Consider the following 18,151-nt stretch of genomic DNA (forward strand, 5'->3'; position numbering starts at 1 on the left):
GCTTTTTTTGCGAATGCGCGTGTTAAATCACCTGTTTGGCGAAGTAGGCTATGATTCTATGATAAATTAACAGGTACCGCATTGATTATATGCAACACAGGACAAGCTAGAAAAACTAGTAATATCATCAACCATGTGTAGTTAACTAGATATTATGTTAAGATTCATTGTTTTTTATAAGATACGTTTAATTCTAGCTCGCACCTTACCTCGGCTCCTTGCTGCACTCGCATAACAGGTAGTCAGTCTGCCACGCAGTCTCCTCATGGAGTGCAATGTAATAGGCCATGATCGGTGTCCATTACTGATTGTTACCGATTGTTATGAAAACTTGAAATCTGCCCTAATTAATCTACCATTACGATTAATCGGTTGACCTCTAGTCGGGAGACACTGTGGCCCTGTCCGACAGATTACTACGGACAGGGCCAAATAGCAGGATATAACCCCACCCACTTTGCCAAAGCACAGCCCCCCCACCACTAGAGGGAAATCTTCAACCACCAACCTACTCCCCTGAGACAAGGCTGAGTATAGCCCACGAAGACCCCCCCCCCACCCCCAATCCACTCAAGTGACGCACCCCTCCTAGAGACGGCATGGAAGAGCGCCAGTGACTCAGCCCCCATAATAGGGTTAGAGGCAGAGAATCCCAGTGGAGAGAGGAGAACCGGCCAGGCGGAGACAGCAAGGGCGGTTTGTTGCTCCAATGCCTTCCTGTTCACCTTCACACCCCTGGGCCAGACTACACTCAATCATAGGACCTACTGAAGAGATGAGTCATCAATAAAGACTTAAAGGTCGAGACCGAGTCTGTGTCTCTCACATGGATAGGCAGACCATTCCATAAAAACAGAGTTCTATAGCAGAAAGCCTTGCCTCCAGCTGTTTGCTTAGACTTGGGACAATAAGGAGGCCTGCGTCTTGTGACGTGTAGGTATGTACGGCAGAACCAAATCGGAAAGATAAGTAGGAGCAAGCCCATATAATGCTTTGTAGGTTAGCAGTAAAACCTTGAAAGCAGCCCTTGCCTTAACAGGAAGCCAGTGTAGAGAGGCTAGCACTGAAGTAATATGATCAAATCTTTTGATTCTAGTCAAGATTCTAGCAGTCGTGTTTAGCACTAGCTGAAGTTTATTTAGTGCTTTATCCGGGTAACCAGAAAGTAGAGCATTGCAGTAGTCTAACATAGAAGTGACAAAAGCATGGATTAATTTTTCTGCATAATTTATGGACAGAAAGTTTCTGGTTTTTGCAATGTTACGTAGATGGAAAAAAGCTGTCCTTGAAACAGTCTTGATATGTTCGTCAAAAGAGAGATCAGAGTAACTTCGAGGTCCTTCACAGTATTATTTGAGACGACTATACAACCATCAAGATTAATTGTCAGATTCAACAGAAGATCTCTTTGTTTCTTGGGACCTAGAACAAGCATCTCTGTTTGTCCAAGTTTAAAAGTAGAACATTTGCTGCCATCCACTTCCTTATGTCTGAAACACAGGCTTCCAGGGAGGGCAATTTTGGGGCTTCACCATGTTTCATTGAAATGTACAGCTGTGTGTCATCCACATAGCAGTGAAAGTTAACATTATGTTTCCGAATGACATCACCAAGAGGTAAAATATATAGTGAAAACAATAGTGGTCCTAAAACAGAACCTTGAGGAACACTGAAATTGACAGTGGATTTGTCAGAGGACAAACCATCCACAGAGACAAACTGATATCTTTCGACAGATAAGACCTAACCCAGGCCAGAACTTGTCGGTTTAGACCAATTTGGGTTTCCAATCTCTCCAAAAGAATGTGGTGATCGATGGTATCAAAAGTAGCACTAAGGTCTAGGAGCATGAGGACTGATGCAGAGCCTCGGTCTGACACCATTAAAAGGTCATTTACCACCTTCACAAGTGCAGTCTCAGTGCTATGATGAGGTCTAAAACCAGACTGAAGCATTTTGTATCCATTGTTTGTCTTCAGGAAGGCAGTGAGTTGCTGCGCAACAGATTTTTCAAAACATTTTGAGAGGAATGGGAGATTCGATAAAGGCAGATCGTTTTTAAAATTTTCTTGGTCAAGGTTTGGCTTTTTCAAGAGAGGCTTTATTACTGCCACTTTTAGTGAATTTGGTACACCTCCGGTGGATAGGAAGCCATTTATTATAATCAACATAGGAGGGCCAAGCACAGAAAGCAGCTCTTTCAGTAGTTTAGTTGGAATAGGGTCCACTATGCAGCTTGAAGGTTTAGAGGCCAGGACTATTTTCATCATTGTGTCAAGAGAGTCATGTGAAATCCATAGATTATTGGGGCCTAATTAATTTATTTCAATTAATTGATTTCCTTTATATGAACTGTAACTCAGCAAAATCTTTGAAATTGTTTCTTGTTGCGTTCATATTTTTGTTCAGTAACCTAATTTCCTATGCTCCTACCTAAGGCAGATTCGCAACATACCCCCAACAGTTTTAGTGATACCTAAGTTAAATTATAACCCTGAAACTTATCTTAGTTGATGAACTTACACTGACTCAGACAAGGAATATTGAAAAACCTTCGATATGGTACATACTGTAGATCTATTACTGCTCAGAAGAGTGAAACCAATTCATTTGCATCCATGTGCCTGTGTCGTAATGTTTATCTCAATTGGCCAAAATGTGTCCATCTATGGTTCTGATGAGTCCTCTGAGCACCATGTATTTCCTGACGCTGCTCCTGGGGGCCCCGGCCTGATGAGAGACAAAGAAAGAGGGGGAGAGAGGCTAAGAGTGACCCACAGGCCAGGGGAATGAGACACGACACTTTAACTCAGATTAGATAAATAAAGTGTCAAATTTGTCATTTGAAGTGGGGGAAATGTTAACATTTGTCACTTTTCCTAAAACCAGATGTGGAAAAATAATAGATACATGTTTTTTTTTTAAATTACTTAACATTTATTCATAGTAAAGGCGCTTGAAAACCCAAATAAATGAAAATTGGCAGTGTTAAGGCTAGGGGATTGAAATCACGTTTGTAGATGGAACACTTCTGCACAGACATGTAGAACAATTGTACATTCTCTTTTACAGTGTAATCATTTGTATTGTAACATTAGGCCCATATTCAGTACCAGTCAAAAATGTGGACGCACCTACTCATTCAAGGGTTTTTCTTAATTTTTGTACTATTTTCTACATTGTAGAATAATAGTGAAGACATCAAAACAATGAAATATGGAATCATGTAGTAACCAAAAAGGTGTTAAACAAATCAAAAATATATTTTATATTAGAAATTCTTCAAAGTAGCCACCCTTTGCCTTGATGACAGCTATGCACATGCTTGGCATTCTCTCAACTAGCTTCATGAGGTAGTCACCTGGAATGAATTTCAATTAACAGGTGTGCCTTGTTAAAAGTTAATTTGTGGAATTTCTTTCGTTCTTAATGCATTTGAGCCATTCAGTTGTGTTGTGACAAGGTAGGGGTGGTATACAGAAGATAGCCCTATTTGGTAAAAGACCGAGTCCATATTATGGCAAGAACAGCTCAAATAGAAATGACAGTCCATCATTACTTTATGGTCAGTCAATCCGGATAATTTCAAGAACTTTGAAAGTTTCTTCAAGTGCAGTCGCAAAAACCATCAGCGCTATGATGAAACTGGCTCTCATGAGGACCGCCACAGGAAAGGAGGAATCTAAAATATATTTGAATGAATAGGTGTGTCCAAACGTTTGACTGGTACTGTAATTATCCAAAAACAAAATCATGTGTTTCAATATAAATTGCCAACAGATTCAAAGATAATTTAACCTCCGATACATCTGGAAAGCTATATGCAATGAACCAACATACTATATAGTAATGCCACTATTTCCTCCTCTATTCACAGATTCTTAAACATTTTCAGCTCGAGACCCAAATTATAAATTGACTGTCCTCCCGTGACCCAAATGAAGAAGAAATAGTGTGTGATTTATAGATCTATTCTCTCAACTCGCGACCCATATCTCACATTCCCAAGGCCCACCTTGGGTCCCGACCCATAGTTTTAAGAAACCTGCGTTGATATATTTTTCCTGTCCCTTATTTAATGTGTTTCTGTATTTGAGTAATAGGGAGCCCCATAGGGCAGTGCACAATTGGCCCAGCATCGTCCGGGTTAGGGGAGGGTTTGGACACGGGGGGGGCAGTCATTGTAAATAAGAATTGGTCCTCAACTGACTTGCCTGGTTAAATAAAAATGAAATAAAAGCAAGTGTGGTTTTGAAATCAAATTGAATTATATTCAATTTGATTTCTCATCAGTAAGCAGTAGCTATGAAATCCGTTATCCAGTATCTGCAAACACTAGCCTTTGCTCTGGGAGAGTATATCTAGCCTCTCTCTTTTCCTTATTTTCATGAACTTAGGCTGCAGAATAAGAATACACATTATTGAAGAGGACCAAAAAGTATACCTTCACGTAACAAGGCTGAAAAACAATAACAATAACAGATCACTCATTCTTTACCCAAAGTACAGGTCACTTCATAGAAGTCACTGGTCTGCCAATCAATGCAAATGCATTTGACACACTATACAAAGCTTTATGACAAAAAAGCTGTAGGCCTACAACCTATGTCCAAAGTAATTACATTAAATCATTATTTTAGCCATTTGTAAATAAGACCTGTAAAAAATAATATTTGACATGAATGTGCCTGTAGTGCTTATTCAAGTCCCACAGGATAATAATCTCTTCCGTAGTGTTCATATTAATAACCTCAACCGGGCAATCCAGCCAGTACCTCAGTACAGGTCTTTAAAGGGCTTGGGGTAGTTAAACATCAGATAATCCATGTAATAAAAGTCATAGGCCCTCTGTCTTTCTGTGGAGTTCAATTGTTCAAAGTATCTCTGGGTGATGGAGGAGGAAGTCCTTTCTGCCTTTGGGTTCCTGTCTTTAAAGTCAGGGAAAGTCAGGTTTCTAGGTGCCCCGATGCTCCGTAGCAGGAAGTTGGCCTCCTCCTTCAGGTTCTCGAACTTCCCGATGAAGTCGTTGCGTAGCAGGCAGGGGCTGCAAAGCTGGCTGACTGGCTCCCAGTGGATGTCCATGCCCACGGGCCGCCTCACATCCAACAGGTACTGGACAAACTCTCTGAAGGTGACCCCGGCGCCGGTGCTCAGGGCGGAGCGTGAGGCGTTGGCCCGGTACCGGGAGATGATGGGCCGGCCGAACACCGGGTGGTAGTACGAGTTGGGGCTCTCGAACTTGTCGCGGAAGGCCGAAACCAGCCTCTCGAAGGGCTCCCGTACGAAGAGGACCTTGGTGTAGGAACGGAGGCGCTCGGCCACGCCCGCCTGGTCGAAGGCGTCCAGTCGGCGGAGCTGGTTGGCGTAGTGGGCGTCGTCGTGGGCGATGATGTGCGTGGAGGTGGCGCTGCCGCCTAGGACCATCAGCACCCGTTTCCAGTTGGAGCAGCCGGCTTTGGGCACCTCACAGTACAGCAGGCCTGACCTATTGTTTATTCAACAGTACAACACAAATATATTCATAGTTATCTGGGGCTGTGTCCTGTATGTATCTAGGAATCCTGATTTCGGATCAGTTCTGCCTTTTTAGATCACAATGAATTCAATTATATGGACAGGGGGGGGGGACCTCAAGATCAGCCAGGAACATGAATTGCAATGAAATACAATTATACATATAAGTTATGTACTGTAAATAATATCTGTAAATAATTCTCAATGAAATTAACCACCAAAGTTACAACACCTGTCCTCCACGTAGACGCGGGACACCTGCCGGCGGGACACAGGGCGCTCGGTGACACCCGGCTGGTATTTGGCGCAGACCTCCCTGAGCAGGCGGCGACGGGACGCCTGGGTTTGCGCCAGGCCCTGTAGCCGACTGTCCTCTTCACCAGAGCGGGCACCACTAGGGGTTACAGGCCCGCTCTTTAACAGCAGCTTCCTGTGGCGTTTGGTGAGGGGTTGCCCGGTGCTCACGGCCTGCTGGTCCCCAGAGGTTGGGGTGGCTGGGTGGGGCAGCCACTGGAAGGCGGGAGGTTGTCTGGGGCTAGGAGTAGGGAGGCTGGCGTTAGAGGACATCTCTACCCCTGGTGCTCCATGGAAACCTCCACCCAGGTTGATGCCTATAACGACTGCACTGTCAAAGGACTGCTCCTGTGGCACACAGGAGCACATGGAACAATTGTTAACAGAAGCTCATATAGTACTTGTTTCTCAAGAATCCACAAGATGGTGCCATTACATTATGTTGAGTGAACTGAGACAACAGTGATCTGATCTGATCTGATCCAATAACCGTACCTTTGGAATTGGCCACCTTGGACCAACCATCAACTTTGCACCTAGAGAGAGACAAGGGGGGGGGGTTGAGTTTGAGAGAGATTGATAGAATCCTACATTACGTATTACAAAAAGTCCTTTGCTGGTAACAAGTTTCTCTAGCTGAGCTGAAATAGTTATCAAGAGAGAGCCTGGAGGAGAGATGGTGTCTATTACCGATGGTGCTATAGGAGGAGGGTCCATTTTATCACAAGATTGGGTTTTGATAGAGAGGCAAGACGTGTGTGTGTCTGTGTGTGTGTGTGCCTTGCCAAGTGATATTCTTTAGACTGGGAAAAGTGACTATGCATAATAGGACAGGAATTGTTACAGGACTGGTGAGTAGGGATGCCAAAAACTGCTTTGTCATCAAAATATACAGTGCCTTTCCCGAAAGTATTCAGACCCCTTGACTTTTTTCCACATTTTGTTACGTTACAGCCTTATTCTAAAATGGATTAAATAAATAAACATCTGAAATCTACACACAATACTCCATAATCACAAAGTGAAGAGGTTTTTAGACATTTTTGAAAATGTGTTAAAAATAAAAAGATGGCTTATTTACATAAGTATGCAGACCCTTTGCTATGAGACTAGAAATTGAGCTCAGGTGCATCCTGTTTCCATTGATCATCCATGAGATGTTTCTACGCAAAAATGCTCAAAAACCAAGCCATGAGGTCGAAGGAATTGTCCGTAGAGCTCCAAGACAGGATTGTGTCAAAGCACAGATCTGGGGAACTCCATCATTCTTAAATGGAAGAGGTTTGGAACCACCAAGAATCTTCCTAGAATTGGCTGCCCGGCCAAACTGAGCAATCAGGGGAGAAGGGCCTTGGTCAGGGAAGTGACCAAGAACCCGATGGTCACTCTGACAGAGCTCTAGAGTTCCTCTGTGGGGATGGGAGAACCTTACAGAAGGACAACCATTTCTGCAGCACACCACAAATCAGGCCTTGGTAGTAGAGTGGCCAGACAGAAGCCACTCCTCAGTAAAAGGCACATGACAGCCCGCTTGGAGTTTGCCGAAAGGCACATAAAGACACTCAGACAATAAGAAACAAGATTCTCTGGTCTGATGAGACCAAGATTGAACTCTTTGGCCTGAATGCCAAGTGTCACATCTGGAGGAAACCTGGCACCATGAAGCATGGTGGTGGCAGCATCATGCTGTGGGGGTGTTTTTCAGAGTCAGGGACTGGGAGACTAGGCAGGATCGAGGTAAAGATGAATGGAGCAAAGTACAGAGAGATCCTTGATGAAAACCTGTTCCAGAGCGCTCAGAACCTCAGACTGGGGGCGAAGGTTCACCTTCCAACAGGACAACGACCCTAAGCACATAGCCAAGACAATGCAGGAGTGGCTTCGGGACAAGTCTCTGAATGTCCTTCAGTGGCCCAGCCAGAGCCCGGACTTGAACCCTATTGAACATCCCTGGAGAGACATGAAAATAACTGTGCAGCAACGCTCCCCATCCAACCTGACAGAGCTTGACAGGATCTGCAGAGAGGAATGGGAGAAACTCCCCAAATACAGGTGTGCCAAGCTTGTAGCGTCACACCCAAGAAGACTCAAGGCTGTAATTGCTGCCAAAGGTGCTTAAACAAAATACTGAGTAAAGGGTCTGAATACTTATGTGATCAGTTTTTTTTAACAGTTTTTGCTTTGTCATTATGGGGTATTGTGTGTAGATTGATGAAGGAAAACAACTATTTAATCAATTTTAGAATAAGGCTGTAATGTAACCAAATTTGGAAAAAGTCAAGGGGTCTGAATACTTTCTGAAGGCACTGTATGTCTTTGTTACCGTCATTCATCTGCAATATGTTATTTTATAATGCTCAAAATATATCCCTTCATACAGTTGCTTGTTTTTTTGCTTTTCCTTTATCGTGCCAAACTCAGTCAAAACTCAGTCTCTTGGAAGTCAGGGTAAGACGTGGTTGACCTCTTGAGAGGAGGAGAGATTCTTCATGTCTCTTCTGACACTGCAGCTGTCAGAAAGCAGGAACCTTCAGTGTTAAGATGATCCCAGGTCAACTGCTATAAAGGCACCTGGATCCCCTATTACTCTTGGTACAAAGACATTAGCAGGCGCTCTGTGTTTGTGTGTTCTAGTAAAGAGTGGCAAGGTTGTCAGTGTTATGTAAAGCATCAGTCACCCCCTTGTGGAGCAGCCCAATAGCCCTGAATTTATTTATTTAGTTTTCTTGCAGCTGCCTGGTGCCATAGAGAAGTAACACAATATTGAGTACTTGTTTTTGAAATAGTTCATGAGAAATTTAGCACAGTGTTGTTATACATTCTAGATGCAACATTATATGTATCATTATATGACTGTATTTAAAAGGTAGCCTGCGCTGTAGTTGCTGTAGTTCTCACCAGTAACATCTCTAATGTCCACGTGATGTCTTGAACATCTGCTATGGTGACTAATGATGTTTTCTGTTGTATTCCTCCATCTCTTGGGTGTCTACTTCCCTCACAAAAAAATATTATTTTATGATGGATTATCAACACAATGTGAAAGACATTGACTGTTGTCAAAATGTCTAGTGACTCAGTCCCCAGTATTGAATCATGCTTTCTGTTTGACTGGTTTTCAGTTCTGCTCAAATACATACAGTGCCTTCGGGAAGTATTCAGACCCCTTGACTTGTTACGTATTTTGTTAGGTTACAGCCTTATCCTAAAATTGATTGACAATTTTTTCCCCCCTCATCAATCTACACACAATATCCTATATTGACAAGGCAAAAACTGGAGAAAACCCCCCAGAAATATAACATAAGTATTCAGACCCTTTACTCAGTACTTTGTTTAAGCACCTTTGGCAGCAATTATAGCCTTGAGTCTTCTTGGGTATGACACTACAAGCTTGGCACACCCGTATTTGGGGGGTTTCTCCCATTCTTCTCTGCAGATCCTCTCAATCTCTGTCAGGTTGGATGGGGAGCGTTGCTTCACAGCTATTTTCATGTCTCTCCAGAGATGTTCGATAGGGTTCAAGTCCGGGCTCTGGCTGGACCACTGAAGGACATTCAGAGACTTGTCCCGAAGCCACTCCTGCATTGTCTTGGCTATGTGCTGAGGGTCGTTGTCCTGTTAGACTGGGGGCGAAGGTTCACCTTCCGAGGTCCTGAGAGCTCTGGAGCAGGTTTTCATCAAGGATCTCTCTGTACTTTGCTCCGTTCATCTTTGCGTCGATCCTGACTAGTCTCCTAGTCTCTGCCGCTGAAAAACACCCCCACAGCATGATGCTGCCACCACCATGCTTCACCATAGAGATGGTGCCAGGTTTCCTCCAGTAGTGACGCTTGGGATTTAGGCCAAATAGTTCAATCTAGGTTTTATCACATCAGAGAATCTTGTTTATCATGGTCTGAGAGTCTTTATGTGCCTTTTGACAAACTCTAAGCAGGCTGTCATGTGCCTTTTACTGAGGAGTGGCTTCCATCTGGCCACTCTACCATAAAATCCTGATTGGTGGAGTGCTGTGGAGATGGTTGTCCTTCTGGAAGGTTCTCCCATCTCCACAGAGGACCTATAGAGCTCTGTCAGAGTGACCATCGGGTTCTTGATCACCTCCCTGACCAAGGCCTTTCTCCCCTGATTGCTCAGTTTGGCCAGGTGGCCAGCTCTAGGAAGATTCTTGGTGGTTCCACACTTCTTCCATTTAATAATGATGGAGGCCACTATGTTCTTGGGACCTTCAATGCTGCAGACATTTTTTGGTAGCCTTCCTGAGATCTGTGCCTCGACACAATCCTGTTTCGGAGCTCTACGGACAATTCCTTTGACCTCATGGCTTGGTTTTTGCTCTGACATGCACTGTCAACTGTGGGACCTTATATATCATGTACAATCAATTGAATTTTCCACAGGTGGACTCCAATCAGATTGTACAAACATCTCAAGGATGATCAATGGAAATAGGATGCACCTGAGCTCAATTTCGAGTCTCATCGCAAAAAGTCTGAATAGTTATGTAAATAAGGTATTTCTGGTTTTAATAAATGTTTAAACATTTTAAAAAATGTAAACAGTTTTTGCTGTGTTATTATAGGGTATTTGTTTAGACTGCTGTAGATTTTTATTTATTTAATCAATTTTAGAATAAGGCTGTAACTCAACAAAATATGGATAAAGTCAAGGGGTCTGAATACTTTCCAAAGGCACTGTACATAAATGCTAATTATTGGTTATGTCAATTGCACTTGTGTTGGTTGTCTAAGTAATAGCCCTCAACGGCATGTGTTCAGTTTTCCTCTTCACATATCTTCACATATCTGGAACACCTACTGGTAGTTAGTTAGGTAGTATTACTGTACTTTATTATTATATGGACTGGAATTACGCACATCGTTCAAACCATGATTAAACAGGGAGAGAACATGTGATTCTGGTGCAGCACATGCAGTCTACAAAGTTACAAGTATATGCTAGAAGATTTGATTTTCATTTTGAAATATAATAGGGCCTATTTTATCATTAGTAGGCTGACGCATTTATACCTTTCATAATATTTCCCCTAATATTAGCCAACCTCCTATTTCTATTTGTTGTTGCTTCATTCTTTCCTTGCTTTCAAATCAAAAATCAAAATCAACTCAAATTTTATTTGTCACATACACATGGTTAGCAGATGTTAATGCGAGTGTAGCGAAATGCTTGTGCTTCTAGTTCCGACAATGCAGTAATAATCCAACAAGTAATCTAACTAACAATTCCAAAAAAAAACTACTGTCTTATACACAGTGTAAGGGGATAAAGAATATGTACATAAAGATATATGAATGAGTGATGGTACAGAGCAGCATAGGCAAGATACAGTAGATGGTATCGAGTACAGTATATACATATGAGATGAGTATGTAAACAAAGTGGCATAGTTAAAGTGGCTAGTGATACATGTATTACATAAGGATGCAGTAGATGATATAGAGTACAGTATATACGTATACATATGAGATGAATAATGTAGGGTATGTAAACATTATATTAGGTAGTATTGTTTAAAGTGGCTAGTGATATATTTTACATCATTTCCCATCAATTCCCATTATTAAAGTGGCTGGAGTTGAGTCAGTGTGTTGGCAGCAGCCACTCAACTGAAAAACAGCTTCTATCTCAAGGCCATCAGACTGTTAAACAGCCACCCGGTGATGCGTTGTGCAGACCTCACTACCCTCTGGAGAGCCTTATGGTTGTGGGCGGAGCAGTTGCCGTACCAGGCGGTGATACAGCCCGTGGCTGTTTAACAGTCTGATGGCCTTGAGATAGAAGCTGTTTTTCAGTCTCTCGGTCCCAGGTTTGATGCACCTGTACTGACCTCGCCTTCTGGATGATAGCGGGGTGAACAGGCAGTGGCTCGGGTGGTTGTTGTCCTTGATGATCTTTATGGCCTTCCTGTAACATCGGGTGGTGTAGGTGTCCTGGAGGGCAGGTAGTTTGCCCCTGGTGATGCGTTGTGCAGACCTCACTACCCTCTGGAGAGCCTTACGGTTGTGGGCGGAGCAGTTGCCGTACCAGGCGGTGATACAGCCCGTGGCTGTTTAACAGTCTGATGGCCTTGAGATAGAAGCTGTTTTTCAGTCTCTCGGTCCCAGGTTTGATGCACCTGTACTGACCTCGCCTTCTGGATGATAGCGGGGTGAACAGGCAGTGGCTCGGGTGGTTGTTGTCCTTGATGATCTTTATGGCCTTCCTGTAACATCGGGTGGTGTAGGTGTCCTGGAGGGCAGGTAGTTTGCCCCCGGTGATGCGTTGTGCAGACCTCACTACCCTCTGGAGAGCCTTACGGTTGTGGGCGGAGCAGTTGCCGTACCAGGCGGTGATACAGCCCGCCAGGATGCTCTCGATTGTGCATCTGTAGAAGTTTGTGAGTGCTATTTTACATCATTTCCCATCAATTCCCATTATTAAAGTGGCTGGAGTTGAGTCAGTGTGTTGGCAGCAGCCACTCAACTGAAAAACAGCTTCTATCTCAAGGCCATCAGACTGTTAAACAGCCACCCGGTGATGCGTTGTGCAGACCTCACTACCCTCTGGAGAGCCTTATGGTTGTGGGCGGAGCAGTTGCCGTACCAGGGGAGATACAGCCCGTGGCTGTTTAACAGTCTGATGGCCTTGAGATAGAAGCTGTTTTTCAGTCTCTCGGTCCCAGGTTTGATGCACCTGTACTGACCTCACCTTCTGGATGATAGCGGGGTGAACAGGCAGTGGCTCGGGTGGTTGTTGTCCTTGATGATCTTTATGGCCTTCCTGTAACATCGGGTGGTGTAGGTGTCCTGGAGGGCAGGTAGTTTGCCCCCGGTGATGCGTTGTGCAGACCTCACTACCCTCTGGAGAGCCTTACGGTTGTGGGCGGAGCAGTTGCCGTACCAGGCGGTGATACAGCCCGCCAGGATGCTCTCGATTGTGCATCTGTAGAAGTTTATGAGTGCTATTTTACATCATTTCCCATCAATTCCCATTATTAAAGTGGCTGGAGTTGAGTCAGTGTGTTGGCAGCAGCCACTCAACTGAAAAACAGCTTCTATCTCAAGGCCATCAGACTGTTAAACAGCCACCCGGTGATGCGTTGTGCAGACCTCACTACCCTCTGGAGAGCCTTATGGTTGTGGGCGGAGCAGTTGCCGTACCAGGGGAGATACAGCCCGTGGCTGTTTAACAGTCTGATGGCCTTGAGATAGAAGCTTTTTCAGTCTCTCGGTCCCAGGTTTGATGCACCTGTACTGACCTCGCCTTCTGGATGATAGCGGGGTGAACAGGCAGTGGCTCGGGTGGTTGTTGTCCTTGATGATCTTTATGGCCTTCCTGTAACATCGGGTGGTGTAGGTGTCCTGGAGGGCAGGTAGTTTGCCCCCGGTGATGCGTTGTGCAGACCTCACTACCCTCTAGAGAGCCTTACGGTTGTGGGCGGAGCAGTTGCCGTACCAGGCGGTGATACAGCCCGCCAGGATGCTCTCGATTGTGCATCTGTAGAAGTTTGAGTGCTTTTGGTGACAAGCCAAATTTCTTCAGCCTCCTGAGGTTGAAGAGGCGCTGCTGCGCCTTCTTCACGATGCTGTCTGTGTGAGTGGACCAATTCAGTTTGTCTGTGATGTGTATGCCGAGGAACATAAAACTTACTACCCTCTCCACTACTGTTCCATCGATGTGGATAGGGGGGTGTTCCCTCTGCTGTTTCCTGAAGTCCACAATCATCTCCTTAGTTTTGTTGACGTTGAGTGTGAGGTTATTTTCCTGACACCACACTCCGAGGGCCCTCACCTCCTCCCTGTAGGCCATCTCGTCGTTTTTGGTAATCAAGCCTACCACTGTTGTGTCGTCCGCAAACTTGATGATTGAGTTGGAGGCGTGCGTGGCCACGCAGTCGTGGGTGAACAGGGAGTACAGGAGAGGGCTCAGAACGCACCCTTGTGGGGCCCCAGTGTTGAGGATCAGCGGGGTGGAGATGTTGTTGCCTACCCTCACCACCTGGGGGCGGCCCGTCAGGAAGTCCAGTACCCAGTTGCACAGGGCGGGGTCGAGACCCAGGGTCTCGAGCTTGATGACGAGCTTGGAGGGTACTATGGTGTTGAATGCCGAGCTGTAGTCGATGAACAGCATTCTCACATAGGTATTCCTCTTGTCCAGATGGGTTAGGGCAGTGTGCAGTGTGGTTGAGATTGCATCGTTTGTGGACCTATTTGGGTGGTAAGCAAATTGGAGTGGGTCTAGGGTGTCAGGTAGGGTGGAGGTGATATGGTCCTTGACTAGTCTCTCAAAGCACTTCATGATGACGGAAGTGAGTGCTACGGGGCGGTAGTCGTTTAGCTCAGTTACCTTAGCTTTCTTGGGAACAGGAACAATGGTGGCCCTCTTGAAGCATGTGGGAACAGCAGACTGGTATAGGGATTGATTGAATATGTCCGTGAACACACCGGCCAGCTGGTCTGCGCATGCTCTGAGGGCGCGGCTGGGGATGCCGTCTGGGCCTGCAGCCTTGCGAGGGTTAACACGTTTAAATGTTTTACTCACCTCGGCTGCAGTGAAGGAGAGTTCACATGTTTTCGTTGCAGGCCGTGTCAGTGGCACTGTATTGACCTCAAAGCGGGCAAAAAAGTTATTTAGTCTGCCTGGGAGCAAGACATCCTGGTCCGTGACTGGGCTGGTTTTCTTCTTGTAGTCCGTGATTGACTGTAGACCCTGCCACATACCTCTTGTGTCTGAGCCGTTGAATTGAGATTCTACTTTGGCTCTATACTGACGCTTAGCTTGTTTGATAGCCTTGCGGAGGGAATAGCTGCACTGTTTGTATTCGGTCATGTTACCAGTCACCTTGCCCTGATTAAAAGCAGTGGTTCGCGCTTTCAGTTTCATTCAAAAGTTAAATTAAATAAGTTTTGTTTACCCTCCCTTCACCATTCTAATGACATTCATGAATAAGATAGGACTAGAATTCAATGATGAAGACTTTCACTTCTCTTGAGGAACTTTGAACGGTTACGGGTCTGAATAAATAACTGCTTTAGCCTACCGCCATCGTGCGTTCGCTCTTCTTTCAAACGACCCGATCTATTGGCTGCTGTATTTAACATTCAGAGAACAAGAGCTTGCATTCTTTTCGAAGTCTATTGGCATAAGAAATGCTAAAAAAAAAACATGTCAATCAAGATATTCTAGTCTAGCGTTTCCTGCATAGGACTCCCAATAGCTATGGAGCGTTTTTTTTAGAAGGAAAGGCCAGCGGAGCACAGGTGCGTGCGTATTCCGCAAGACACAGAGCCTATACATTAGAAGCTTATTATGCATAACCCATCATTAATTGGCGAAATATAAGTATAATACTGCATTGAATTTATTTTGTTAGGTTACAGCCTTATTCTAAAATTAATTAAATATGAGTTTCCCTCATCAATCTACACACAATACCCCATAATTACAAATCAAAAACATGTTTTTAGAAATGTTTGCTAATTTATAAAAAACAAAAGAAACCGCCATGATCACATTTACATAAGTATTTAGACCCTTTACTTAGTACTTTGTTGAAGCACCTTTGCCAGCTATTACAGCCTCGACTCTTCTTGGGTATGACACTATAAGCTTGGCACACCTGTATTTGTGGAGTTTCTCCCATTCTTCTCTGCAGATCCTCTCAAGCTTTGTCAGGTTGGATGGGGAGCGTTGCTGCACAGCTATTTTCACGTCTCTCCAGAGATGCTCGATCAGGTTCAAGTCTGGGCTCTGGCTGAGCCACTCAAGGACTTTCCAAGACTTGTCCCGAAGCCACTCCTGCGTCGTCTTTGCTGTGTGCTTAAGGTCGTTGTCCTGTTGGAAGGTGAATCTTCGCCCCCAGTCCTGAGATCCTGAGAGCTCTGGAACAGGTTTTCATTAAGGATCTCTGTACTTTGCTCCGTTCATTTTCGCCTTGATCCTGACTAGTCTCACAGCCGCTGCCACTTTCTCATGGTCTGAGAGTCCATTATGTGCCTTTCGGCAAACTCTAAGCAGGCTGTCATGTGCCTTTTTACTGAGGAGTGGCTTCCGTCTGGTTACTCTACCATAAAGGCCAGATTAGTGGAGTGCTGCAGAGATGGTTGTCCTTCTGGAAGGTTCTCCCATCTCCACAGAGGAACTCTTGAGCTCTGTCAGATTGACCATCGGGTCACCTCCCTGACCAAGACCCTTCTCCCCCGATTTCTCAGTTTGGCCGGGCGGCCAGCTCTAGGAAGAGTCTTGGTGGTTCCAAACTTCTTCCATTTAAGAATGATGGAGGCCACTGTGTTCAATGCTGCAGACATTTTCTGGTTCTCTTCCCCAGATCTGTGCCTCGACACAATCCTGTCTCGGAGCTATACGAACAAGTCCTTTGACCTCATGGCTTGGTTTTTGCTCTGACAAGCACTGTCAACTGTGGGAACTTATATAGACAGGCGTGTGCCTTTTCAAATCATTCCAATCAATTGAATTTACCTGTCACGCCCTGACCTTAGAGAGACGTTTTATTTCTCTATTTGGTGAGGTCAGGGTGTGATGTGGGGTGGGCATTCTATGTTTTGTATTTCTTTGGTTTTGGCCGAGTGTGGTTCCCAATCAGAGGCAGCTGTCTATCGTTGTCTCTGATTGGGAATCATACTTAGGTAGCCTGTTTTCCCACCTATGTTGTGAGATCTTGTTTTTTGTGCGCTCTGTGAAGCCTTTTGTTGTTTTTGTTTGGTGTTCTGAGTGTTAAAGATCATGAACACTTACCAGGCTGCACCTTGGTCGACTTCTTCAGACGATCGTCACATTACCACAGGTGGACTCAAATCAAATTGTAGAAACATCTCAAGGATGATCAATGGAAACAGGATGCACCTGAGGTCAATTTCGAGTCTCATAGCAAAGGGTCTGAAGGCATCTGTTTTTATGTTTAATATGTTTCTTTTAAATGTCTAAGAACCTCTTTTCACTTTGTCATTATGGGGTATTGTGTGTAGATTGCTGAGGATTTTGATTTATTTAATACATTTTAGAAAAAGTCAAGGGGTCTGAATACTTTTTGAAGTCACTGTATAGGGCTATATATCAATCTAGAACAGGATGATCTATTTTGGATGCAATTTTAATGGAGTTAATGGAGATATCGAAAGACTGCAAAAGAGTGCTCGCGCCGTGCCCTGATTTAAAGCGATGATATTCCAGTGATAAGGCTGTTTTTTTTTACTTTGCAGCTGGAGTATATAAATACAAATCTTTACAATTAAAAAAAATAAGGTGACCCCCAAAAGCCAGATGTAGATGAGTAAATTAGATGCGCATTCAGTCTTTATATTACTGTGGCATAGACTATGCTACAGCAAATGCAGGCTTACCTGTCACAAGAAAAAAAGTTACTGTGATGATATGAAGTATTTGTGAACTGCGTACCATACTGAGATGGGCTGTCTGTCCCCACCATAAGCGTTGATGATTCATCATGCAGAGGCCGTAGAGAAGACAGATTTAGACATTGCATATAATTTAACAGTTCCATTTCACACCATGCTGTATAAATCATTTACCAGTTTCTTGCAGTTAGTTATCCCGGGAAAAGGGAGTGGTTTTGGGCGGTAAATCCCGGTAAATCTCGGTAACCAGGCCATTCAATCCTAGAACTGACTGACAGCACGTGTCAACAGGGAGGACAGGAAGGTTGTGTCAATGCCATCACATTGACCTACACAGGGTCATCACAGGATCGATTATATGCCAGACCTGTGGAGGCCTGCTACTGGTGACACACTGAAAGAGAGGGGTGTTTGTGTAGTGTGTGTGTGTGTGTGTGTGTGTGTGTGTGTGTGTGTGTGTGTGTGTGTGTGTGTGTGTGTGTGTGTGTGTGTGTGTGTGTGTGTGTGTGTGTGTTTGTACTCTGGCTCAGTTTGTAGAGCATGGAGCTTGCAACGCCAGGATTGTGGGTTAGATTGGGGCGGCTAGAGTTGGGCCATTAACCACGAAAGGTTGCTAGATCGAATCCCCGAGCTGACAAGGTAAAAAATCTTTCGTTCTTCCCCAGTGTTCCTAGGCTGTCAATGTAAATAAGAATGTGTCCTTAACCGACTTGCCTAGTTAAATAAACATTCCTGAGGCCGCCCATATGTAAAATGTATGCACACATGTCTGTAAGTCGCTTTGGATAAAAGCATCTGCTAAATGTCATATGTTATATTATATTTACTGTGTGTGTGTGTGTGTGTGTGTGTGTGTGTGTGTGTGTGTGTGTGTGTGTGTGTCGTGGGGAGCTGAGCTGAAGGGCCAATTACTTACTTCCTAGGCAAGAACCAGATTTAAACCACCTGTCTAAGGTCTCTCCACTGTC

General features: G+C 44.5%; 1 protein-coding gene across 1 annotated transcript in view; it reads right to left on the reverse strand.

The window, feature by feature from the left end:
• Positions 1–4,173: 4,173 nt before the first annotated feature.
• LOC112252638 (carbohydrate sulfotransferase 8-like) overlaps positions 4,174–18,151 on the reverse strand; it is an 88,264-nt gene continuing 74,286 nt past the window's right edge. Inside the window, exons 3-5 of the mRNA XM_024424070.2 lie at positions 6,304–6,344; positions 5,747–6,156; positions 4,174–5,485 (exon numbers count right to left, since the gene is read on the reverse strand). Coding sequence (XP_024279838.1) covers positions 4,777–5,485; positions 5,747–6,156; positions 6,304–6,344 — 1,160 coding nt within the window. The 3' untranslated portion in view covers positions 4,174–4,776. The remainder of the gene's footprint in view (positions 5,486–5,746; positions 6,157–6,303; positions 6,345–18,151) is intronic.

The sequence above is a fragment of the Oncorhynchus tshawytscha genome, linkage group LG06 (assembly GCF_018296145.1).
Source record: "Oncorhynchus tshawytscha isolate Ot180627B linkage group LG06, Otsh_v2.0, whole genome shotgun sequence".
In the NCBI taxonomy this organism is placed as follows: domain Eukaryota; kingdom Metazoa; phylum Chordata; class Actinopteri; order Salmoniformes; family Salmonidae; genus Oncorhynchus; species Oncorhynchus tshawytscha.